General features: G+C 39.7%; 1 protein-coding gene and 1 pseudogene across 2 annotated transcripts in view; one reads left to right on the top strand and one right to left on the bottom strand.

Moving 5' to 3' along the window:
- The first annotated feature begins 369 nt into the window (after positions 1-369).
- Positions 370-26,400, top strand: part of ATP2C1 (ATPase secretory pathway Ca2+ transporting 1) — a 170,983-nt gene continuing 144,952 nt past the window's right edge. For both annotated transcript variants that reach the window (XM_045503646.1, XM_045503645.1), the window contains exon 1: positions 370-797. In XM_045503646.1, coding sequence (XP_045359602.1) covers positions 690-797 — 108 coding nt within the window. In that variant the 5' untranslated portion in view covers positions 370-689. The remainder of the gene's footprint in view (positions 798-26,400) is intronic.
- LOC123575972 lies at positions 3,340-4,407 on the bottom strand (annotated as a pseudogene).

Raw genomic sequence — 26,400 nt, 5'->3', positions numbered from 1 at the left:
TGGTTACCGGGCGTGTTGCATAATGCATGACAGCGTAAACCAAACCTTTTAAGTGCTGCCACTGAACTCCTCGATAACAGTGAAGAGTGAAGTAAATTGTTAATTTTTTTTAGAAGTCCCCTAAAACAAAGCTTCTTGAGACTGAATGAATCAACACTTTTGAGCTGAGACGCAGCCAAGGGATGTCCCTATGTGTGCTCGTGCTGATAAAAAATCTAGAAGGAAACAGAAAAAACCACACGTCATGTCCTCTTTAAGAGCCAGAAAAGCTGTCAGAAGAATTAAGATTAAGCCTCACGAGAGTCTGTGGGTGTGGAAAGTCACCAGCTAGCTAATATTAACATAGCTTGCAACAGAACGCTGTTGCTAGAAATAGGGCGATCGCATCACTACCACTAAGCAATTTGCATTCTGTGGACCAGCCCCTACATTCCTCCTGGCTCCTGCTGCCCTTTGGGCATTGTATTTCTGGACGCTTTTAGATGGTCGGTACTCAGACTTGGCTGTCTGGTTTCACCAGGAACCCACTCGAAAGAGGAAGCAGCAAGGAGAAGAACATTTGCTTTGTTTGCAGGAAAGTGACTGAGCTACAAGCAAATCTTTAGGCATCTGAGGAATTGTGAAGCTTCTAGACTTCATATGGTTGCTGACAGGGTGGGGCAGACGAGAACCTTCTTACTTTCCTCACCATGGATAATCTGTTGCCTCAGTCTAGATTCTCTTACTTCAAAAAATATCCTCTCCATGCAATTAGGAAATATTTATCGATGCTGAGAAACCAAAAAGCTGAAGAACAGGTATCATCTTGTTTATATTATCTTTAAGGTTAACGGATGTTTGCTTTTGGGTGTTGCTTTTACTATGTGCCTTCGTGATTTTGTTTCTGCTAGTTTACATGTTTATAGGCTCCTGCTTGCGGCTATTCGGATTTAGCAATCCGAGAAGCAAGCAGGCTTGTGAAGATTTATTTGAACTTGGAACATTTGGATCCTGACATTAAGCTCAAGCTCTGTAATAAAACCATGTGCTTCTCCTTCTTCTGAATAGCTAGACCAAACTACCCAGTCAGAGTTAAACTGTAGTCTCCTTGATAATTTTCCAGGCCCTCAAATATAAAATTTAAACTATCCATATCTTGACAAACAAAAGGATTAGGCCCTAGAAATACACTTGTCTTCTCGTCTGTACGGCCATGTATTTATGGCTATGTTAGTATCACCAGGATTTGCAAAACAAAAAACATTGTGTGCACTGTAAATATAATAGCTTCAAATAGATCACTAATGAGCGATGACAATCATTCAGAAGTAACTAGACACTTTTTTTTCTGTGGAGGGCAAGGGTATACAGCACTTTTTAGCCAATCAAAAGTTAGGGTTTTTAGTAGTAGACTCTAGCATGTGGGAGTATAAACATTAACAAATTGGTTAAAATGTTGGATCACTTCTTGTTTAACATCATGCATTCATTCTGTTATGTGGAGATTTGTTTCATTCTATCCCTTACAATCATCTATGAAAAGGCATTTCTAAAAACTGCGTTTCTGACTTGTACCAAACTGTAAGAAGAAATAGCTGTATCTGATCTATTGAAATCTAGTGGCTCATTTAGAAAAAAATTATGACCATGGTGAAGGACAAATGTATAGCCACATAGAAGACCCAAAGATCATAAACTGCTTGCACATCATGCTTGTAACTCATATTGCAAACTATATGGGAGATAACTGTGGTGTTCTGCATCTGAATGAGGTGACCTACTTCATGAAATACTTCCAGGAAGTGAAAGCAAAGGTCAGCAGACAGAAAATCCTCTAATGATAGGTTTCCCAAAAAGTCCATGCTTAATTTGGAAGATGAAAATCATTACTACTGTTCCAGAGGAAACTGCTTTTGTGCTGTGCTTTGATGATTTTACAAGAGCTGGAACTTCAGATTGTGCCGAAGAAGGGGGCTGGGCTGGTCCAATTTATCTCCTACTCAGGCAAGGTGTCCTGATTACGAAAGAATCTCTTTCCAGTCTCAGCACTTGCTTGCTTTTGAAGAGGAAAGCCAGAGACCCCGGTGGTGGTGCTCTGAGATGTTGTCTGCCACACTCACTAAGTCCCTCTCCGCAGGCCTCCTCAGGCTTCTTTACAGTGGGGAGCGGGGAGTGGCTGAAAGGGTAGGGTTGGAACTGCGGAATGTGGATTAAGTGATTTTTTCCCCCTTTTCTCAGTGCTATAAGTTTTCAGAGATGTGTCTATAGTGATTGTGCAGTTTATTGTTTTGTGTGCTTAAAAATTGTTACAAAATGCATTCCAAAGAACATGAGAATGTATCGTGGATTCTTGGACTGGCACTGGGTGGGTGGTCCTCTCCCCAGCTGACAACCATTGGGGGTGACCTGGGAACGACTGGGAACATTGTGCTGAGTTTTTAACTTTCTATACAAATTGATGGAGAAATAAAAACAAATAATACATTCATTTCTTTTCTGAAACCAATTAATAGCGCTGCAGACAGACGGTCTCACAGAATTAGAGAAATTAGGTCAGAGTCAATGATGGCTAACCTTGAAAAGCTTGTTGGAAAGTTATAAAGAAGATTAATAACGTCTACAATTTTAGGACCTCATATTTGTTGTCTCTCTAATGCTTACAGTCCTGTAATACAGACTCTCATTATAAAGGTGAGGGAAGAGAGACAAAGACCTGAATCCTTGTCCAAGGCCACCCAGCCAAAAAGTATTGAAGGGAGATTGGAATTCCTGTTTGCCTAGCTTTAAACTTGACCCATTTGGGGGCGGCTGGCTGGCTCAGTCGGTAGAGTATGCAACTGTTCACCTGGAGGTCATGAGTTCCAACCCTACGTTGGTAGTAGAATTTACTTAAAAAAGAAAAAAAAAATGACCCATATTACCATGCTTGATCTCCGAATGATCTATACCAACACAGTGATAGCAACATAGCAAACTGCTAACCTTTCTCCTAGAGACTATTTCTAATGCTTCAGATGTTCATGTCATAATTCTTACCCGAAGTTTGGTGTGATTAATTTCTTTTTAAAAAAAATTTTTTTTTTAATGTTTATTTGTTTTTGAGACAGAGAGACAGAGCATGACCAGGGGAGGAGCAGAGAGAGAGAGGGAGCCACAGAATCTGAAGCAGGCTCCAGGCTTTGAGCTGTCAGCATAGAGCCTGACATAGGGCTCGAACCCACCAACTGTGAGTTCATGACCTGAGCCAAAGTTGGATGTTTAACTGACTGAGCCACCCAGGAGCCCCTGGTGTGATTAACTTCTTAATATTTTTCTAAATTTGTATTGAAATCACTTACTTTTTTTTTTTTAACTTTTTTGTTGTTTTTATTATGCACTACATTAATATACTGCATAACCTTCTAGAACGGGTAGGTGAGCATAACCGAGTTATTTTTCATCCATCAGGAAAAGGCTTCCTTAGTCGATATTCTCTAAACACTTTGACACATAGTAACACATAACTCCAGAGACGCACCTATCTCTTTCCATCAAACTCCACTCATGTGAATAACAGGCAACCCTTTTTTCCTGGCCCTTGTTAGTGAACCAGTGGATGTGTGCAGTGGCTGTGCCAGGGATGAGCAAGCACGGGCCATGACACCTGTCCCAGGCAGAATCTCGAACCACACAGCACCACGGTTGCCAAGCAAATTACTTACTTTTTAACTTGTTTGTTTAGAAAGAAAATTTCATATAACTACCGTAAGTGGAAAACCACTGCCATTTACCATATACGTAAGAGAAAAATAAATAGAATAAAAATAGAATAATGTTAAGTTCCAGCCAGATACTGTCACCTTTGAAACCTCTGAGCCTGAAACCTACACTTAATGTAGTGTCTGCAGGCTACCTAAAATCTTCTCTTATGCCATCTAGCACCATTGGGTCCCATCCATGTTGTGTTCACACACATGGGAGAATATTGTCTCAGGCGCACCATCTGTTTCTCCACTTCCGTGCCTTCCAATACACTCCTCTCTGTAACCTAGAATTCTGTTCTTAACTTACAACTTGCCCACCTGGAGACTGCCTATACACCCTTCAAGACTCAGGTTAAATGGCTCCGTAAAAAAACCTTTCTCCAACTCTGCTGGGAAGAGGGAAGCACAGCCCATCCTTTTCTAAGATATTCTGTCTGTGTCTAATAAGGTCCCTTACTATGTTGTATGTAGTAAGCCATTGCTTACATGTGTATATACATCACCCATACACATATGACACTGGGCGATTTCCTGTTCTTTGTTCTCTCAGACCTACCTTGGAGCCTGACACAGGCTGGTGTAGGGGTGACTCACGACACAGGCAGTTGCCTGTGGAGCACACCTCCTTTCTTGCCTCTACCCATGTCTTGATGGGGCCTGGAGGGTCCCCATAGATCCCGGTCATGGTCACTGTTACACTTGCCTTGTCCACAGATGCTTTCTTGTTTCAAGCTTCTCCTCAGGACTTTGCACTCGGTGTCATATAAACATGAAGGTTTGACCTAAGGGTTCGTTTGTTTGGTAGTTTTTGTTATTATTCCTACGGTGCTGGACCAATCGGTGGGTGGGCAGGTTATATACCAAACTGAGAACAAGTATCTCATCCTTTGCATTCCTGAACTCTATTATAGCTGGCATTTCACAAAGCCAAGTCCCTAAGTAGGAGATTAAGGTCATTAATTAGATGAGCATGCAGAAGGTTGGGAAAATTAGACAATGAAACATTTTTGAACAGTATTCTTCAAATGGTGTGGTGGTGGTCATTGCAGGGACACAGTCTGAGCCTAAGTGAGCTCTCAGATGAGTTTGGGCAGGTGGGCTTAGCACATTCATAAGGGTATTTGGTTTCATGGGACCGGCCAGGGTCTGGTTCAGATGTAGATGTCTGAGTTTGTGAGAAATGAACAGGGCTTACAGGCAATGATCTCTTGAGTACTAGAGACCCAGCAGCCTGCTACGTGATTCAGGTGACCAAGTGGGACACTAAATGAGGAAGGGAGAATTGGTTTCACTTCTGGGTAGACTGTAGACTTGGCTTTAGCCCAGCGAATCCTACAGAGGATTGAGGGCCCTATGAACCCCCAGGGAATGCTGCCCTTAGAGGTTAGCACCACTGATAGAGATGTTATTCACGGATGCCAGCACCAAATGGTAAGAGAAGAGAGTTTGTGAGCTTATATGGGACAGTCTACTCTCTCTCCATTGGTGAGCTCCTCCATTCCCATGGCATCAAACACCACCTATTTGCTGACAACTCCCAAATATTTATCCCCAGTGCACTTCAGCCTTGTATACACAATTGCCAATTTGACATCTCCATCTGAATGAATGTGGATGTTGCAGACTGAATGAGAGAACTCACAAGCTCTGTCCTCAAACCTGTCACTCCCAAGGTCCATCAATCAGCACAAAAGCTCAAACCAGAAACATGTGAGTCACCTTGGTACCTCCCTTTCTCTCCCTCACCTCCTCCTCCTTTGCAATCTTATTAATAAGACTAGTCAATTCTACTCCTAAAATAGTTACTGAATCCCACATCTTCACCTATCGACACTGCTACATCCTCTTCTCTAGCTTGGACCATTGCAATAGCACTTGAATTTGTGTCCCTACATTCACTCTTGTTACCCTACAATACAAGTTCCTTATAGCAGTCAGAATTTTCTTCATTAAGTAAAAATCTTTTTCACCCCAGTGCAGGCAACATGATTGTTTTCACTGGCCATCTTAGCCCCAGTGCCAAACATAAATAAAGTACATAGTAGGTGATAAATTCATATAACTGAATGAGTAAACGTGGAGGTTGGGGAATACAGAGGCTAAGGATGCTATTATGCAGGTGAGGCAAGAGATGGTGAAAATAGGGTTATTTTTAGTAAACAAAGACTGGTGAGACCTAGGGAAAACTATGCAATTTATTTTATGAATGTGGAACTAGAGGTTAAGAAGTTTGCCCAATGTCACACAGCTCATTTGACTCAGTGCTGGGATTAGAATTTGGCCTGTTTGTCTCCCAGTTCAGTGCTCTTTCCAGTGTGTGTTGGGAGTCTTAGCAGAGATGTAGAAAAGGGGCAAAATGACTACCAAGCAAAGAGATAAGGATTCTATAGGCTGAGTCCGTACGGCAGGTAATGCCTGAAGGTCAACTTGTCAATAATAAATAAACCCCCTGATGAAAGACTAAGACAAAGAAGGGTCTACTAGTTTGAGCTTTTGTCCATCAATTTATACTGCCCTGCAGCAGCCTTGCCAACTTGAATTTCTTCTTCTATGTGTTCCACAGATGAGGGGTTGGAAAATACAGGATGGTTAATTAATAGCCAAGGTTTTGTGATGATCTGTGCTGATGGTGCTTTGCTCTCTTCAATAGAAAGATTTCTTTCCAGGGGCGCCTGGGTGGCTCAGTCGGTTAAGCGTCCAACTTCAGCTCAGGTCATGATCTCGCGGTTCGTGAGTTCAAGCCCCGCGTTGGGCTCTGTGCTGACAGCTCAGAACCTGGAGCCTGTTTCAGATTCTGTGTCTCCCTCTCTCTCTCTGACCCTCCCCTGTTCATGCTCTGTCTCTCTGTCTCAAAAGCAAATAAACGTTAAAAAAAATTAAAAAAAAAAGAAAGATTTCTTTCCAAATAAGAAATATCATCTAAGAAATATCATCTAAGAAATATCCATCTAAGAAATATCATCGCACAGTGAATCTGCTTAAAATAAGGAGATCAGTCTTTGGGGCCAGAGACATGTATAAAAACCATATTATATATAATGTGTGTGTGTGTGTGTGTGTGTGTGTGTGTGTAGTGTATATATATATATATACATATATATATGATATTATATTGACATTACATATGTATTTATTGGAATTAGACCCTTGAAACAGTATAATATCATCTTCCAACAAAATTAATCCACCCAATTTTTTTTACCATCCTTCTATATTCTTATCTGAAAATATAATCATGCTATTATTGATAGCCTCATATAAATACAGACATCAGATATTGACCTGGATGAGACTGAATGCAGAGCTGACAGAGCTCTGCTTGGTCATCGTGTTTTACAGGATTCCTTAAACCCTTCAATTATTTAGCAACCTTTCTCACGTATAGTATGTGGAACATATTTATAAGTCATCAAAATGTAAAAATGACCTACATGGCCCCTCTATGATGCTTCCAGTCTCAATGAGTAGAAAGAGCTGATTCAAATGTTTATAATATGAGGCAAAAACCACACAGTGCAGTCACAGTGGGTATATCTGGCTCAAGATCTGCTCTGATTAATCTGCTTAAAATGAGGAAAGTGGTCTTTGAGGACCAGGGGGCATGTACAGTAGCTGTATTTTAATTAAGGATTAGAACCAAAAAAGTTTTTGGAGGTTGTTCTAAAGTTTCTCTTCAATGGCTTAAGAAAACGTTTCTAGTTCAAACAGGGTCACTGGGTTTTTATTTCTTGCTGGGTTCCTTAATGAATGTTAACCTCAAAGTTGGGTTTTTAAATAAATATTTGGATTTAATTTGAACATTAAAAACTTTGCCTTCATCTTATACCTGCTCTGAATAACAATATAAAAATTAAGGACCCCCCTCATACTCTCTCAAAAATCTATGTTAAGATTTGAAAAGTCACATAAGGGTTTTGAGTGGCGGATGCAGGCCGTAGGTGAAATGATATAAGTTTCACCACAGCTTGGTTTAAGAATGTTAAGAGGTTTTAGCTCCTTAAAGTGAGTTGGTTATATTTTTTAAAAATTTTTAATGTTTATTTTTTTATTTTTGAGAGAGAGAGAGAGACAGAGTGTGAGTGGGGGAAGGGGGGAGAGAGGGAGAGAGAGAGAGACAGAATCTGAAGCAGGCTCCAGGCTCTGAACTGTCAGCACCAGAGCCTGATGTGGGGTTTGAACCCACGAGACGTGAGATCATGATCTGAGCCGAAGTTGGACACTTAACCAACTGAGCCATCCAGGCGCCACGAGTTGGTTATATTTTGAGAGTATAAAAAAGCCACCCATTTTTTAAAGCCTCTTTAAAAAAGTCATGAAATACTATTGATAGTACAAATGACATCTCAGGGGGGAAATTAAATGCATTTGCCCCTTGTCCTTGGGCTTGAGTAGGAAAAAAGCTTTAATCCTCCAGAACCAAGAGGGAAAGATTATCTGGGTAAAATGTAAGATAGAGGGCAGAGATTACACTCTACTTTTGTGGAGGAATTTGTGTGATTATATACAGGTAACATTGGCAGTTAAATGGCTATAATAATATGAAGCTGAACCTTAATATTTCTGACTATTAAATATGACATTTGAGGTTGAACTGTTTTGGGGCACCTGGGTGGCTCAATTGGTTAAGCATCCAACCCTTGATTTCAGCTCAGGTCATGACCTCACGGTTTGTGGGTTCGAGCCCCACATTGGGCTCTGTGCCGGCAGTGTGGAGCCTGCTTGGGATTCTCTCTTTCCGTCTATCTCTGCCCCTCCTGCACTTGCTCTCTCTCTTTCTCTCTCTCAAAATAAATAAATAAACATTAAAAAAAAAAAGCTGAATTGTTTTGTCATTGTAACAATAACAGTGTCCTCTATCTGAAGGGAGAAATTACACAGAAAAAAGAAAAGAGCTATTTATTTACCCAAAAAAGCCTCCAGTGGTTTTCTCCATGTCTTTGCCCATTCAGACTGCTATAACAAAATATCAGACTGGGTGGTTTATAAAACACAGACATTTTTTTCTCACCGTTTTGGAGGCTGAAATTCCAAGATAGAGGGGCTGGTGGATTCGATGTGTGGTGAGACCCCACTTCCTGGTTGCAGACTGCTTGTTGACTTCTCAGATGTATCCGTACATGGCAGAGAGAGACAAGGGAACTAACTCTGCAGGGTCTCATTTTTTATTTATTTTTTAATGTTTATTTTTGAGAGAGAGAGAGAGAGAGAGAAAGCATGAGCAGGGGAGGGGCAGAGAGAGAGGGAGACAAAGAACCTGAAGCAGGCTCCAGGGTCTGAGCTGTCAGCACAGAGCCCAACGCGGGGCTTGAACTCACCAACCGCGAGATCGTGACCTGAGCCGAAGTCAGACACTCAACCGACTGAGCCACCCAGGCGCCACTGCAGAGTCTCATTTTTAAAGGCAGGAATCCCATTCATGAAGGCTCCATCCTCATGACCTAATCACCTCCCAAAGGCCCCTTCCGAGTACCATCACCACATCGGAGGGTAGGGATTCAGCACGTGAATGTTAGGTGAGGGGACACAAACCCCCAGTCTGTGGCACTCCATAACCTGTAAGATGCCTGAGAATTGTAACTGTAGCTTGCATGAAGATGAATGACTTCCTAGTCAGCACTCACGCTCTTGTGCTTCCTCTCCCCCAACCCAGTCTTCTCTATCTGAGAGAATGGCACCATCACTACCCATGCAGGCAGAGACCTAAGAGTCCTCTTTGGCATTTTCTGCTCCCTGAGTCAGTATCTAATTTATTGCCAAATCTTTCAATTCTATCCCTAAATATTCCTTCAATCAATCTGTCATCTTCTCTCTCTCAGCACCTTAGCCCAGAAGCCCTCATCACCTCTTGTCTGAAATACTGTAGTAGCTTTCTCATTGGTCTTCCTCTATCCACTGCTGGCCCGTCCAATCAGTTCTTCACACTACAGGAGACACAAACCTGACAGGAAACTCCCCAGACCCATGCTTATGTTCTTTCATTGGCTTCTACTCATTTGTACAATAAAGACAAAGTTGCTCAACATGGAAGGCCTTGCGTGGTCTGGCCTTGATCCTCTCTCCTGCTGTACACATACCTTGCCTCCTTTTGCTCTCTGCACCCCAACTACAGTGCCCCTCTTCTATTTCTTCCTGTTCCCCTGCCACTTGCCAGCCAGGGTCTTTGTTCTAATTGTCCCCTCACTATCCTCCCTTAGTTAATATCTACTCTTCCTTCAGAACTTAATTCAATCTTAAGGCCCTTAGGGAAGGCTTTTCTGATTTTTCCTACCTTGGAGGCATTGTGTAACTCTCCTTTGTTGTACTTATCCCAGTAGTAATTTTGCATGTATTTTTTAAAATGTATTTATTATTTGAGAGAGAGAGAGAGAGAGAGAGAGAAAGAGCATGCACAGGGGAGGGGCAGAGAGAGAGAGAGGGAGAGAGAGAATCCCAAGCAGACTCCACGCTGTCTGCACAAAGCCTGATGTGGGGTTCAATCCCATGAACCGTGAGATCACGACCTGAGCCAAACAATCGGTTGCTCAACCAGCTTAGCCACCCAGGAGCCCCAATTTTGAATGTATTAGGAAGACTGTTTGATACCCAGTATTTTCTGGATGACTAGCAAAGTGCCTGTTGGATGGAAGGCACTGAATATAGGTTTGTGGAATTGGTTCATGGGATGGGGTTCCTGGACATCAGCGGGGAAGGGATTAGGAGGATAATAAATGTTATCCTGAGACAGAAGTGCTTGAAAGGATCCTAGATGTTAGCTTTTGAGAGGAAGAAATTTAAGATATGATTGTTTTCTATATGTATTTGTTTATTTTTGTGTGTTTCACAAGACCTATAAGGCTAATTTGTAGAGAAAAATGGAGGTGCACTTGAGACATTCCAGAGGAAATAACCATAACTAATGGGAAAAATTTCAGGGAAAGGTTGTGATACAATCATAAGGATGAATTTTCTAAAAACGAGAGGGAAAGGAATGGGCTACCATTTGTAGAGGGCAGGGTATCTCCTTGGGAGATGTTGTAGTGATGGTTTCTCCATCATGAAAGATTAGGTGACTTATTAGACCCCTTCCAGTCAAGGACTCTAGTGCAACGAGCAATAGAGAGGTGGACAATTCAGATACCTAAGGAACAAAGACCAGATACCGGTACATAGTTAGAATTTGTTTGTTTTATTTGGTTAGTGGAAAATACTCCTCAGAGCATGTTTCTCTGGAATTTAAGGCCAAAGAAGACAGAATCAAATGGCTCTGGAGATTCAGGTAGCATGTACTCCTTTATCAAGGAAGGGAAGTGTAGCTACCTCCAGAAAACACTTCTGGTGAAACGCTTATACACCAGTGACCAGCTTTTCTGAGCCTGATTGACCGCTGAACTACTTGTACCCATAGTTTTATGGGTTTTAAAACACCCTCCAGTATGAGGATAAATAACTAAGTATACTTATGTTGTCATTGATGAACAGGGATACTGAGAAATTTTAGGTATTTTGTTATATTTTAATCACGGCTTTTTTTTTTCTTTTCCTTAATATCAAGCCTCTTTGACCTTCCATTCCCTTTTCCTACATTTAATGCTGACAAGTTCATGCTTATTATGGTCCCTTCTGAGGGGGTTCCATCCTTCTTGTCCACATCATCATAGGTCATATATTACTTTTGTGAAGTGTTAGACATGTCTGGGAGATACCTGGATGCTGAGTTGACTTTTGAGCTATTTCTAATCCTGTTATTTGCTCTTAAACTTTCCTAATCTACTGTACAGATGCCTTTGAAACACAGGAGCCAGTAAACGGATAAACACCAAAACCTTTATCTTGAAATAAGGCCATTAACTCAAATGTAAAACCCATTTTTATGAACTACAATGTAGCTTCTTATGCACATTCCTAAATTTGCTACCCTATTCCACTTCTCAGTTTGCCTGCAACACTTTATTTGCTGACTTTTATTCAGAATGGAAGATGACGTATTTTCTCACCTCATCCGACAGTTCCATGCTTTAACAGAAAAAGAAATGAACTTCCCACGTATGTTGTACTGCTCCTAATTTGCTGTGAAGGGAGCAGGAAAAAACGCTGGAATCATTTTGTCCCTGCTCATCCTAAAGGCAGCATATTAGTAAGGCTATTTCAAGATATACAACTTGGGGCACCTGGGTGGCTCAGTCAGTTAAGCAGCCAACTTCGGCTCAGGTCGGGATCTCACAGTTCGTGGGTTCAAGACCCATGGCGGGGTCTCTGCTGTCAGCACAGAGCCCTCTTCAGATCCTCTGTCCCCCCTGTCTCTGCCCCTCCCCTGCTTATGCTGTCTCTGTCTCTCTCAAAACTTAAAAAAAAAAAAAGACATACATCTTGGATCATGGCTTCAAGAATAAGGAACTTTACATTTTTATTAAATGGCTTCCATGTGTCAGGAACTTGGCAAGTTTCTTTACAGACATTGCCATTTAATCTTCATAATAACTTTACAAAATTGGTGGTATTATCCCCACTTTATGGATGAGACAACTGAGGTTTAAAGAAGTGGGATCGCTGGAACATACTCATAAGCTATGGCAGAAGGTTTTAGCTCCAGGTTTGCTGGTCTGTCTGACTCCAAATCCTGATTCACTATCTCATAATGAGCTACTTCCCACAGATAGTGTCCCCTTCTCCCCTAATTCCCCTCACTCTTTCTTTAAAAATAAAACCATTGTAACTACTCTGCAGGGAAAATACCTTAAATCCTGTTAGGTTGAAATCCACATTTTTGAGAGGTATTAAAAAACAAAAGTCAGCTGAGTAAATTTTAACTACCTCACGTAACTGCCAATTCATGAATTGGGCAGTATCCCACCCAGCAGGTAAAAGCTCTGTGGGGTTGTACAAAACGAAAGACTATTACAGGCAGAAGGGAGAGGAACAGGAACACAAGCTAGTAAAAGGTGGATTATGGGGCGCCTGGCTGGCTCAGTTGGTTAAGCGGCTGACTTCAGCTCAGGTCATGGTCTCACGGTTTGTGAGTTTGAGCCCCAAGTCGGACTCTGTGCTGACAGCTTGGAGTCTGGAGCCTGCTCTGGATTCTGTGTCTCCCTCTCTCTCTCTGCCCCTTCCTTGCTCATGCTCTGTCTCTCTCAAAAATAAATATATATATATTTTTAAGTGGATTGGTTATGGCTAGGTTATCTTCCTTCAGGGGACAGCAGGGCTCTATCAGACAGATTACCTCACTAGTGGTAATGATTCCACGGTGACTGATTTATGATTCCATTCCTGGGAGATGCTGAAAGTGCAATTAAGTTGGGTATTAAGTCTCAGCTCGGTGACATGGGCTTAGCATAAGTGACTCCATTTGGGGCCTGTTGTCTCTTTCTTAACAATTCCTCCCTTTTGATAAGATTTTCAGCCTGAGAGATGTGATCCAAATTTAAGGCATTGGTGCCACTCCTAGCCACTGTTCTGAAGTTCTCGAAACTTTTGCCGATCTTCTGTGTGGTGTTTACACATTGTGACATCTTTCTGCTGGATCTCTGTGGTATTCACTGGTCATGACCTCAGGTTCACATTTTTTAAGTTGGTAATTCTCTTTGTTCCTTTTCTGATGTTCAAGTCTTAGGGAGATCATTTGCTTGTTGGCTAGTGGCTGGGAACAGGCATTTAAAGGTTTTGAGACAATATAGCACACCAGCAAGGCTACTATGATTGTTATAAGCAGGATAATTCCCAATATCTGGAGTGTGCTTTGGAGCCATGGTCCCCCAAGACTCAAACCAATCAAAATCACTTAAGTTAAAGAAAGATTCCATTCAAGGAGTCTCTTTCTTTCTTTCTTTCTTTCTTTCTTTTTTTTTTTTTTTTTAAATGTTTATTTTTGAGAGAGAGAGAGCAGGGGAGGGGCAGAATGAGAGGGAGACAGAATCCAAAGCAGGCTCCAAGCTCAAACTCACAAACCGTGAGATCATGACCTGAGCTGAAGCCAGCCGCTTAACCAACTGAGCCAGCCAGGCAACCCCAGAAGGAGTCCCTTTTTTAAGCCAAGTGGCTTATTCAGTGATCTTATGTAGCCTTTTCATCTTCCTCAGAAGTGTTAATCTGAGCGCAGCAGGTGGTATTTGTTACAGACACCTCCTGGCTCAGCTGAAAGATAATCAAAGGCTATTCTATTATCAAGAACAACCTTGGTCAGAGAGTCTAAGGATTTTTGTGGCACAGCTATTGCTTTAGCAACAGATTCTACAATATCCCCAAGAGTTAAGGAGAGGTTCTTGACCGTAGCCTCATTTGCACTTACTCCCAGCCAAGAGAACAGTGATCTACCAGTGGAAGCTAATTTTGAATCATGGATGCCTTCTGGTAATTTCCAGGTTAGTCTGTGGCTCAGGACTGGAAAAGTGACAGCCATAGAGGCCAGTAATATTTGAGGGTCTATAGACTACACAGGTGATTTTATTCTGGTTACCCCTTTCTTTATACAGAGCCTGGATGCAAGGTTCCCGGGTTTGGGATTGTTAATCAGAGACAGGGAAAGGGACCCTGAGGGTTGGGGAGTCTGACATGACAGAGGACTGAGTTTTGTTCCAGAGAAACTGAGGCATTGGAAATCAGAGAAAAGTTTGTAATGGGCAGAACTACAGGATCACCAACATCATGACAAATCCAATAGTTTGTAGCTTGGATTATCCACCTCCTTTGCAGTGACTTGAGATATGGGAACAATGGCATTACCTTTCAAAACCAGAACACAGAGGAGACAAAAGAATCACAAAGACCTTCATGGTGCAAGAATGAGCAAAAGGACGGTCGGAGAGGGAAAGAGGAATGGAAAGGAACATTCTTGATCCTCTTGATCCCATGTTTTGTGAGGAAGCAATCTACCTTGATGTCAGCTACGTCTCTTCCTGGTCATTTTTTTTTTTTAACTTAATTTTTTTAATGTTTTTTCTTTTTTTTTTTTAATTTATTTTTGAGACAGAGAGAGACAGAGCACGAGTGGGTTAGGGGAAGAGCAAGAGGGAGACAGGGAGACACAGAATCCAAAGCAGGCTCCAGGCTCTGAGCTGTCAGCACAGAGCCTGACGTGGGGCTTGATCTCACGGACTGTGAGATCATGACCCGAGATGAAGTCGGACGCTCAACCTACTGGGCCACCCAGGCGCCCCTTTAATTTAATTTTTTAAATATTTATTTATTTTTGAGAGAGAGAGAGGCAAAGCATGAGCGGGGGAGGGGCGGAGAGAGAGACACACACAGAATTGGAAGCAGGCTCCAGGCTCTGAGCTGTCAGCCCAGATCCTGACGCAGGGCTGGAACTCGTGAACCTGAACCGTGAGATTATGACCTGAGCTGAAGTCGGATGCTTAACCGACTGGGCCACCCAGGCTCCCCTTTTCCTGGTCATTTTTATTTTGAAGTCTCCAGCTGGAGTGGTGTTCCTAGAGTCTGAATGGACACTTTTTATTTCATTTCATTTTATTTTAATTTTTTTAAATGTTTACTTATTTTTGAGAGAGAGAGAGGGAGAGAGAGACAAGAGAGAGAGAGGGGGGAGGAGGGGCAGAGAGAAAGGGAGACACAGAATCCGAAGCAGGCTCCAGGGTCTGAGCTGTCAGCACTGAGCCTGACTTAGGGCTCAAACTCATGAACCTCAAGATCATGACCTGAGCCAGAGTCAGATGCTTAACTGACTGTGCCACCCAGGTGCCCCTGAAGGGACACTTTAATTCAGAGATGTCGTCCCAAAGTTCAAGTCTCTGAAGTTTGACTGCCATCTGGATAGTAAGGAAGACCTAATATAGACCCTTCCAAGGAGATTTGAGGGCAGTCTTTGTTTCAAGTGATTCCAATTCAGAAAAATGGGAGAAAATTCAAAAAGTCAGTTTGGAGAGTCATAGCTTGATATTTAAGGAAGCCAGAAGAATTCAGCATCCAGTCCAGTTTGTAGGTATATAACAAAACTTTAAAGACAATTACCAGGATTAGAATGTAATACCTACAGAGGTGCAAACATAATTTTTCTCTCTGCAGTCACCCTCATTTTTTAGAAAAATGACCATAGTAAGACTAATTTGTTTGCAGTAAACTTGGCCTGATTATCTACATAAATGCAAGAAGAATAGCAATTGATCATATAAGCTGTTTTTAAGCCTTTTCTGCTGGAACTTTACATAAGGGATCTCAGATTAAACTCTTAAAATCTCTTGAGGCAAAGCAGCCAAACCAAGGACTCTCCATCAGATTTTACTATCAATGTCTACAGTCTGGGTGAATTTCTCTCTTCTCAAGGTCTCCCAAATATCCTGAGGTTCCTGGACCTGCCAGGAAGTGACCTTCCCTACTCGTCTAGTAAAGCTGCTGGGACTCCTGTAAGCAAGGTACCAGACCGGGTCACTTTTTCCAAAGGGCTTTATTGGCTCCATAAAGTCAACCTTAGGTCTTTAAAGCTGTCTGGTCATATCTGAGTCTATGCATGTCTCTTCAAATATGACACTCCAGTCAAAGCCTTGGCAATATAACCAGTGTTTCTAATGGTGTTTTGTTACAAGGAGAACAGATTCTTATTGAACTTATGCAAGTAACTAACTGTATTGCCGTGAAAAGAATACTCAAGAGTTTCTGAATTCTGGAGGGATTGGGTAGGGAGTAAAAGTAATCTTATCTCTGTTTACCAAGGTATACTTTATCAAATTGCTTGAAGTCATAGTTCACTTAAGAGAAAAGGTTTCTTTAAATCTGGGGCAAGGGGGTGGTGGTGGGGGGGGGGGTGGTGGGAGAGCAAGATTAAGGAACCAGCATTGTTACAAAGAAAAAGTCATAAAAAAATTATGTTCATTCAGTCCTGTGTAGTTAATAGTTGTTCTGCTTGAATCCAGTTTTTCCATTAGTTCTTCAAATTCTTACCCAGTCACTCTCATAATCTTAAAGTTATTAGACACATGTAATTGTCAAAATCCTTTCTATGAATTTCCTTGAAGATGGAGCACTATTGCAAAAGCCTCAGAGTAAACAATAACTGTAAATGATAAAAGACTTTAAAATGGCCATGGTTAAAGACCTGGTGACAGCTCATTATAATGCAATTGGCAAAGAAATTTGGTTATTTCTGGGATACCTGGGTGTCTCAGTTGGTTAAGTGTCTGACTTCAGCTCAGGTCATGATCTTGCAGTTCCTGACTTTGAGCCCCGCACCGGGTTCTCTGCTAACAGCTCAGAGCCTGGAGCCTGCTTCAGATTAGGTTTCTCCCCTTCTTGCTGGCCCTCCCCCACTTGCACTCTGTCTCTCTTTCAAAAATAAATAAACATTAAAAAAATTTACAGAAAAGAAATTTCTGTGACATACATTTTAAGATATGAACTAGAATTATGACTGATAACATTATACAAGTATCAGATTTCTAGGAATATCATATAATTTCCAGAACACTTAAATTAATAACATACATCCATAAAAATATAGCTAAAAAGATTTAGCATCACCTCTCATTTGATAATGTTTCCCATGTAATTTAACAAATCATATAAAAGTTTAACTTCTCTCTTTTTACAAGGAGAGAGAAAAAATCATTTGCAACTTTCCAGGGACTCTGCAAAACCCCAAGGTTACTTCCAATGCAAAAAAATCTTCATTTAGAATTTGATTTTGGGGAAGTTTGTCAAAAATATCAAAAGATTTAAAAACACTGGTCAAATAGGATCATAGGTCACTGTGAAACATACTTAGTTATCCATTTCATCAGAGTGCTAATTAAAGATTTTTTGCAGGTAGATACAGCAAGTTAAATTGTTATAAACAAAACAAAACTTTAGTTCTTTTAATAGATAAGACTTCCTTTCTTAAGTAATCATGACCTGACAAAGACAACAAGCAACACAGGAAACCATTTTGATAAAACACAGAATCTTTGTTTTCAAGGCAGATTACTTAAAAAGTAAAACAAACAAACAAACAAAAAAAAACACCTTTCAACAATCTCTTATTATCAAGAGCAGACCAATGAGCCAGGAAAACTTTATCTTTTCAGCAGGATAGGAAATTAAGTTTTAATTTTAGTCAAGCATATGTACATTATTGATATCAAAGCTTATTTTAAGAAAAAAAAAAACTTTTAAGAAAATACTTATTTTAAGAAACAATTTTAGCCAACTGACTACACAAGGTAAAACTCTCTCTTTTCCTCTCTTTTCCATTCTGAAACAACCAGGACAAATTCACTTATTTATTTTCTCCCTAAGAAAAACACGTATCTATACCTGATGATTTCTCAGCCAAAACACACATCCTACCTTTCTTCCACAAAATTGTTTCCCTTATTATTTCTAGTAGCTTCAGTTACATACAGTAGCATTTTTACCCCTTAAAATTTGAATTTCTAGTGAAAATCAAGAAGTAAACAATTGTGAACAATCTGTTATGCCAGCATTCTTTTTATGGGTAAATATATGAACACATTTCATAATGTCTAGAAATACATGCTTCCTCATAGTAAATTTTCCAGTGTGCTGCAAGATATGTCTACTAAAAAACCCAAAAGTCTTTAGTTCCTTTGTACTAAGAAGCCAAAAGTAGGTAAACTATGTTTGGTAATTAATATTTCACTATTTTATTGTATTTGGAAATGGTCTAGATAGTCAATGAATTTAACCTAATTCATCACTTAACTTAGCTCAGCAAAACTTTTAAAGTTTCAAGTAACCAAAATGGTTTGGAAACTGTTTTCTAGACAAACATACCATAAAACATAATAATTGCTGAACATTTCACCAAAAAACTCTTATCCCATTTACATCTATTTAATTCAGTTGTTCTTAGCAATTATGTCTAAACTACTTAAGAAAACTTCATGAGACATTAGACAAAACATCTCAAGCTTTTTTTTTTTTTTCTGACAAATTTTGTAAGAGATAACATGAACTTATTCGACATTTAATAAACCTAGGTAAAATAAAAGTATTATATTTAAGGCTAATGACTCTAAAGACATGCCTGCTTCAATTAAACTTACAAACTTAAACTAGTTTTTATAATTAAAGATTAATCCTTGATCATGCAATTTTGAAAATCATTTAGGTTAAGTTCCCATTAAATTTCTGAGAATTTTAGGAATATTTAATTCATATAAGTGCTCGATTTTCTTTAAGGCAATTAAATAGAGTTGTTTTACAAATTAATTTTGGCAATATCACCCAGGTGTAGGAAAATACACACATCTACAACACAATTTATGTATACACACACATAAACGTACAGATAGATACAGAGAACTTACGGCTTTGGTTACAAAATTATAGCTAAATAATACAGAACTCAGCGATTATTTAAAAAATATATTTTATTTTTTAAAGTAAGCTCTAGACCCAACGTGTGGCTTGAGATCAAGAGTAACATGTTCTATCAACTGAGCTAGCCAGGTGCTCTCAAAACTCATTAGTTATAAATGAAGTTGGATTGAAAGTACATTGCTGGCAGATGGAATAAGTTATGTTCATCTGTTCACATACCTACAGTTTTGTTTTGTTTTTTTACTAATATTTGTGGAAAAGACAAGATTTTTTTTATTCATCCAAGTTCCAAACAGCCTTACCCTCTTTTTCCCTTCTGATGAGAATTATTTCCCTGAAGTTTTCATTTCAAAGACATGGCCTAGATATAAGTTCCTGGAAGAGACCAGGTAGGACATTTACATCTTAAAGCACAGGGAAAGAGTATAAGTTCTTCCAAGAAGAATTTCTGTTTCATAAGGCCAGAATTTTTACAATATTTACAAGCCTTTGGAAACGAATGGGGGAAATCTTGGGACTGGCAAAAAGGATAGGTGCACTTTGAATTGTTTCTAGAGCTCTATTTCTGGGTTTGCCAAATTTTCTTTTCTTTTAAAAAAAATTTTTTTTCCCCAATGTTTATTTATTTTTGAGAGAGAGAGAGAGAGAGAGAGAGAGAGACAGAGTTCGAGCATGGGAGGAGCAGAGAGAGAGGGAGACACAGGATCTGAAGTAGGCTCCAGACTGAGCTGTCAGCACAGAGCCTGATGCAGGGCTTGAACCCAGGAACCATGAGATCATGACCTGATCGGAGTTGGACGCTTAACCGACTGAGCCACCCAGGTGCCCCCAAAATTTTCTAAGATAAGGACAGTTGGTTTTAATTCCTCAAAGAACTAGGCTTTAGCCTACATATCAAGGGGCTAAACCATTCATCCAACTACATTATCCTCGGTTTGCCCCTTTATATCAGGGAGATCTTTAACTAAGATGGAAATCAAAAAGATTCTTATGTTCTGGATTTAGAACTGTCTTTGGAATGATTTGGTAAATCCTTTCACAAAGATTTCAGGACGTTTATTTCCCTGTGGGTACATTTAGTTCAGAAGAGCATTTTAAAAGTTATATCAGGCCCTTAATATCAGCTTCCAATCTGGCCAATTTCTGACCACAGAGCAACTTTGAAAAAAAATCCTTTCAGGTATCTTCTCAGTTTTCAGCTGGGACAAACAGTGAATATTCCTGACAGTATTGAATAGCCCCTTGGATGCAAGAGGCATCCCCAAAGAGGGTACACAAGATATTAACCTCCCAAGATCCAGAGCCACTCCCAAAGCAGCCAAGAGAAAGAAAGACTTAGGTAATTTCTCTGAGGGCTGGCAGCAGTTTGGTAGGACCCTAGATGCAAACGGAGTTTAACTCACATTTCTGTCCAGCCATATCTAATCATAAATGGGGTACAACTGGCTATATTTTGGAGTCCTCAATCTGACAGTTACCAAACCAAGTTCTCAGGGCACAAAACAAGACAAATAAGAAGGTAATGGCTGTCACTGGGAGAGAAGAGATTAATACCAATGAGTCTGGATTTGGAGAGGAAGGGACAGCATGAAATTTTATTTTCCTCCTTCCACCAGGCATTATAGACAGAGGTTTGGGAGAGCTGACTCTGGTATGAATTCTTACCCTTTGCTGGCTTCTGCCAACTTTTCCAGGATCCCATATGTAGGCTCTAGTATTTATCAGAATTTAGTAAAGATTTCAATTAATTTTAATTTTAGTTTCTCTTGGCTGTTTAGGGGAATAATGTAGCAGTTTACCAGAAAATCCCTCAGAGTCCTGTCAACCCTGCAAGGGTCCATATGGGAGCCCTTCTTCCAAGGTAGATATGGGGGCATCTGTAGGGCCACTACCTTGTTGGACTTTTGTTAACAGTCTTGTAGTCTCTTCAGAGTGGAACGATAATTCAGATAGAGGATTACTAGAAAGAGTGCTCAAATACAGAATAGAGGGGAGTGGTAGGAGTTACGTCATTCTTATAATCTTTTGTTTTGAGTATCTCTTATGTCTTTAGTTTTCCATCAGCCTTTTGCAACAAATCTTTCCATGAAGCTACTTTGGAATTTTGCAGCCTTTTGAAGGCTTCTGCATGCCAATGAAAATAGGTATCCAATTCTGTTTGTTTGATTTAGTAACCTTTGCTTTCAAGTACACTTTAAATGAACAATATTGTCTAGTTGGTACAGTCCCTGTAATGGCCATTGTAACTCTTGGTTGTTTTTAGTAAGATTTTCCCATTTTTGTAGATATCTACAGTTTCTGGGACCATAGTTCTTAGACATAAAATAAGCAGGTGCCCTAGAAGGTGGCACACTCAGTTCTTTGGAACTTAAGGATCTTATTTCTTTAGCTACAGCTTGGGTCTTTGGGAGCCAAATTTATACCTAAAAGGGATGTGACTCCAGGTTGGGGTATGTGTGGTGTTTTACAGTGTACCTTGTTGCACAGAAATTTTTAAGTGCTTGACTCATGCGTAACAACTTTATGGCTTTTGGCTTGTGAGATTATCATTAGCAATAGCCTCTACCTACACAAAACAATACAAACAAGCATATGCAGAATAACACACCAGAAGTAACCAAAGAGATGTTACTGCAGACTGACCGATAAAAGGCCTTATGGGTACCACCGGCAATTTCCAACATAGAACTGGGGGACTGGGGAAAGGACTGAACCAGCATACCCCATCAAATGGGAACTGGGGACTAGGATTCCAACCAAATGAGGAACTGTGGACAAACCAAGGGCTAATGACTCAGGTTCCAGGTAGAAACTTCTTCTACCAGCTCAAACTGACCTTGGTTGTGGCAAGGTCATCTTCCTTCAGGGGACAGCAGGGGTCTATCAGGCAGATTACCCCACTAGTGCCAACCAGGTGATTCCAAATTGACTAATTTAAGATCTCATTCCTGGGAGATGCTAAAACTGTAATTAAATTGGGTATTAGGTCTCAGTTTGGTGACATGAGACTTAGCATAAATGACTCCACTTTCGGCCTGCTGTCCCTTTTTTAACAGAGGTTTAAAAATTACTCAATTTGGGGGAACTTCTTTTAAGAAAAAGAATACAAAATTGTAACTATTAAATTAGAGACATAGTGACTATTGGAATAGAATAAGAAATCACAACAAATTTGGGTGACAAATTTGAGATCACAAAATCTGGTCACAAAATATGTGTTTAACTAATTAATGCATCCTAGGATGTTTTGTTCATACATTTTTGGACTATAGATTCTTTAATGACCAGTTTACATGGCAATGATTTTCTAATAGTCTCTAAAGAGATAACAACAAATAATCCAGGCACTCCTTTAACATATTTAACTAATATTTGTTTTTTATTAGAGTATAAAAAAGCTCCATAAACTAGCTTCTGGATCTCTTTCTCCACCCACATACTTCAGGTGCTGGGCACCAGTGGATGCATTTATAATAAGGTTTTCAGGCCTTGTGATTTAGAATAGCAGGAAGTAGAAATATTCTTGGATGTCCTTTCTCTACCAGCACAGCCAGCAATAACTTAACCATACACAGATATGTGCACAACCCACATTTGTATAAATGAAATCCAAATCCAAATGAAACCTAAACGTATCTCCATCTCAACTTCCTTTAAGCCAGATCCAAAATTTTGCCCTAGGGCACTCCAATGCTACCTGATAGGAGAATTGTGACAGAGGAAAAGTCGGGCAAAAGAGTAACTCTAAAATCAACCGCAGTAAAAACATCCTTTGCAAATGTTACCAAGCCGTAAGACCATCAAAACTTTGCTAGAATCTCTTTAAGGGCCTTTAAAGGGGCCTCTGTAAGTGAAGGGCTCTGAAACTTAAGTTTCCTTGGTTTCCAAGAAAATTAGCTCTGGAGGAAAGTATGACACAAAAAATGACATTTATACCACACTGATGCACAAGAGTCAATGCCACAGGGTGGCTTTAAAAGTAATGTTGTGTGTGGTCTTACTCTGAGCAGCTCCCAACTCCATGGAATGAGAGGATGTTCTTTCAGTGTGTTTTGCTCTGTAGTAAGTAGCACTATGAAGATGGGGATGTTCTGATACTGCTAAAACTCAAAGGTTCACCCACCCACACAACCCCATTTATATTTGTTATTTGTTATGGAATAATTTGCAAATACAACAGATCTCAAAACTCCCATATTGGTGTAATTGGTATTAAACACACCGTTTACTATCCTTCCAAGCAGGCTAGTTAACACACACAGAGAAAAAGCATCTTATTGTTGTTAAAGACTACGGAGCAGAAAGATTATAGCATGAAAGAAAGTCTTTAAGAATTCATTAAGATGTAATCAAGCTATTGCAAACTCATCTGTTATTTGCAATTATAATATAGTTACTGTAACTTGTCTCTGGATAAAATCACCTTTATTTTGGATTTCTTTGCTTAATTTTGCTCCTTGGTGATGTATTCAAATGCCCAGTTTTCTCATGTACATCTTCCTCTTGCTAGAAACTCCTGACTCATCTTCCTCTTCTTCCTTCATTATACAAATAACTGTCCTTAAATGTTGGCAGTCCTTATAATTGCGTCCTATACCATTAACTCTATTATAATATTTGCCACTAAACTAGACTATGACCTATAAGTACATATCAAAATAAATAAAGCTTATCACAGTAGTATTTTGGTCTTATATATGAGGGCATAGTTTGTAATCAAATTGCTTACATTGATTGAATCAGGTAAAACCCTATTTCATTAGTCTTTAAAACAATTGTTTTGCTCTGTCCCCAACACATAATTTCTGTATAATGTACTTCAGAAAAAAAAAAGTGTATAGCCTCTGAAATGTTATATAGCTTTTTTTATTTTTAAAGGATCAAACTATTTCTCTAAGGAATAAACTGCTTCAATAGAATGGCATTTTCCACTTATGAAGATTTCCCCCACTTCATTCATCTAACTGGGCTGCTAAAACTTGATACACCTGGTCAAAGAAGCATTGTTCCAAAGGTTCTGACTTGAAGTTAGAAAACAAGGACTAGCTTATGGCTGGAGCACAACTAATGCTCCATTGCCCATGCGGTGTCCCTCTAATTTTTGTTTTCCTCCATGCCAAACTGTGGCTATGATGATATGATGCTCAGGGTTATTTAAGAGGGGAAAAATATGATCTCTTTATGGTCTTAATGCCCTTTCTCCTGGTCATTTAAAATAACTCATTTTAGGCCAACAGGTATCTACTCAAAGAAGTTCAAAGCCCTATAATTTTAAGAGTTAAAATTCTTTTAAGAATTTAAGTCATTCTTTTAGAAATGCTGGAGGAGGTTTAAAATACTGATAAACAGATATATTCTCATGCTATTTTTTTTTTTTTTTTTAGAATTGAGGACTATTGGCATGATCAAAATATTTTCAGATGAAAGTTTTAAGTTTCCTGTAAACCGGTGCTCAAATTTTAACACTGGTATCATATGAAGGAACAGTTAAATTATAGTATGCGTGTGCTACTCCCAGAGTTGCTAATTCAGTAGTCTGAGGTGGGGCCACAGAATTTACACTTGTACGAAGTTCCCATGTGGTAGGAACCACAGTTTGAGAACCACTGGTGAAGATCATTTGGTGATGCATATTTTCAAAACCAGAGCTGACAGGGGTTGTACCTTCTGGAGCATGTATACCATTTGGAAGATGGAGAGTCATTTCCAAAGTCTGGGGGATAGTGATGATGATTTAAAGTTTCATAGATTCTTAAAAAAAATTTTTTAAGTTTATTTATTTTGAGAGAGAGAGAGAGAGAGAGAGAGGTAGAGGTGGAGGGAGAGAGAGAGCATGCACAAGCAGGGGAGGGGCAGAGAGAAGGAGAGACAGAATCCCAAGCAGGTTCCATGCCATCAGTGCAGAACCCAGTGTGGGGCTCTAACTCACAAACTGTGAGATTATGACCTGAGCAGAGATCGAGAGGCGGATGGTTAAATGCCACTCAGGCACCCCAAAGCTTCACAGATTCTTAACTTAGGCTGCCCATGCCTAGTAGCATCATATAATTTTCCGTAATGCAAGAAGTCATTAAACAGTGTCTTGCTATAAGTGTTGTGGGATCCCTGAGCCAGACAGTCAAGAAAGAATTCTTGAGACATGGTGCAACTTATTAAGTTTATTTAAGTAGCACAGAGATAAGAGCCATGCATGGCAGACAGAGCTGCACCTTTGCTGTATGAAGCTGGTGGTTACATGCCTAATGCTCAAGTATGAGGAGATGTACAGGCAGTATTAGATCATAAATGTTTTCTTTGAATTTCTACTCATGCAGCTACTTTCACAGAATGTCTCTGGTGTTTATCATTCAGCTGGATATTAATTAACTATTGGTGAGATGTACAGGCAGTCATAAGACCCTTTAAGAATGTAGCAACCAGTATGTATTTGATCCTTATCAGAACTATGCAGGCTGTAGATCAGCCTTCTGGGCTAAAGGTGAACATTTTTCTGCTTCTGTCCCTCATCATAAGAATAATCTAAAATCTCTTTATCTTTTTAATTCCTTCTTTTGTAGCTGTTTAGTCACTAAAATGACGTTGCAACTGAGATTTTTAATTGTTAATTTAAATTATGGAATATAATAGTTGTATATCCTCCATACTATCTAAAGCCATTATGAAGTTTTAATATTAAAAACAAAATCTCTTAATTTTTCCTTGCCCATAGTCTGGTTAATATGTAAATATAATTATAAGCTCGGAAGAAAGAAAAATTTACCACTCAGAAAGATAAGTATTCCTATACCTTTCAGTGGCTTTTAGATCCTCAGAACGTGTGCTTTATATGTATTCTGCTGATTTTTTTAATAAGGCATGTTAATGAACATGTCTCAATTACCTACTGAATAATCTCTCTAAAATGCCTGTCTGTAATTATTTACTCTTAGGATTATACTTTCATTTTAGCAGTAATTTCAACTCTGAGAAGATAAACCCAAGGGATTCTAGAATAGCTTCTGCTTGGCATGATTTCCCCAGTGTCCGAAGGTTAAATAAGTGAATGGATGTAGACAATGACCAATGATGTTGTAAAATAAAGCCCTTATTAATTAATGCATTCTTGAATGTCATCAAACGAGCTATGGGACAGATATCTTAGGTTCGGGAATTAATGGCCATCAGAGTTGCAGGTTGCCCCATTGAGCTGAAACATGCAAGAATTTAACAAAACAAATGATAAATTGTAAAAGGTAATTCAATAAACAGGGCAGCTTCTTAAATATTCTCTCGTGGGTCACTGAAGAAGCATTAAGGAAATTGAAGCCAAGATGGGTATTTGACTCCTGACTTTGACATTGAGGAGTGAGAAATTCTTGTGCAAAGAGCTTCCTTCACCTGTGTGAGTCCCAGCCTTGTCAGCTATGAAAAGCAATTAACAAGATCTAGT

This window comes from Leopardus geoffroyi, chromosome C2, assembly GCF_018350155.1.
Source record: "Leopardus geoffroyi isolate Oge1 chromosome C2, O.geoffroyi_Oge1_pat1.0, whole genome shotgun sequence".
NCBI classification, from domain to species: Eukaryota; Metazoa; Chordata; class Mammalia; order Carnivora; family Felidae; genus Leopardus; species Leopardus geoffroyi.
The sequence above is the reverse complement of the archived record's forward strand: the minus strand, read 5'-3'. Positions and strand labels throughout refer to the sequence as shown.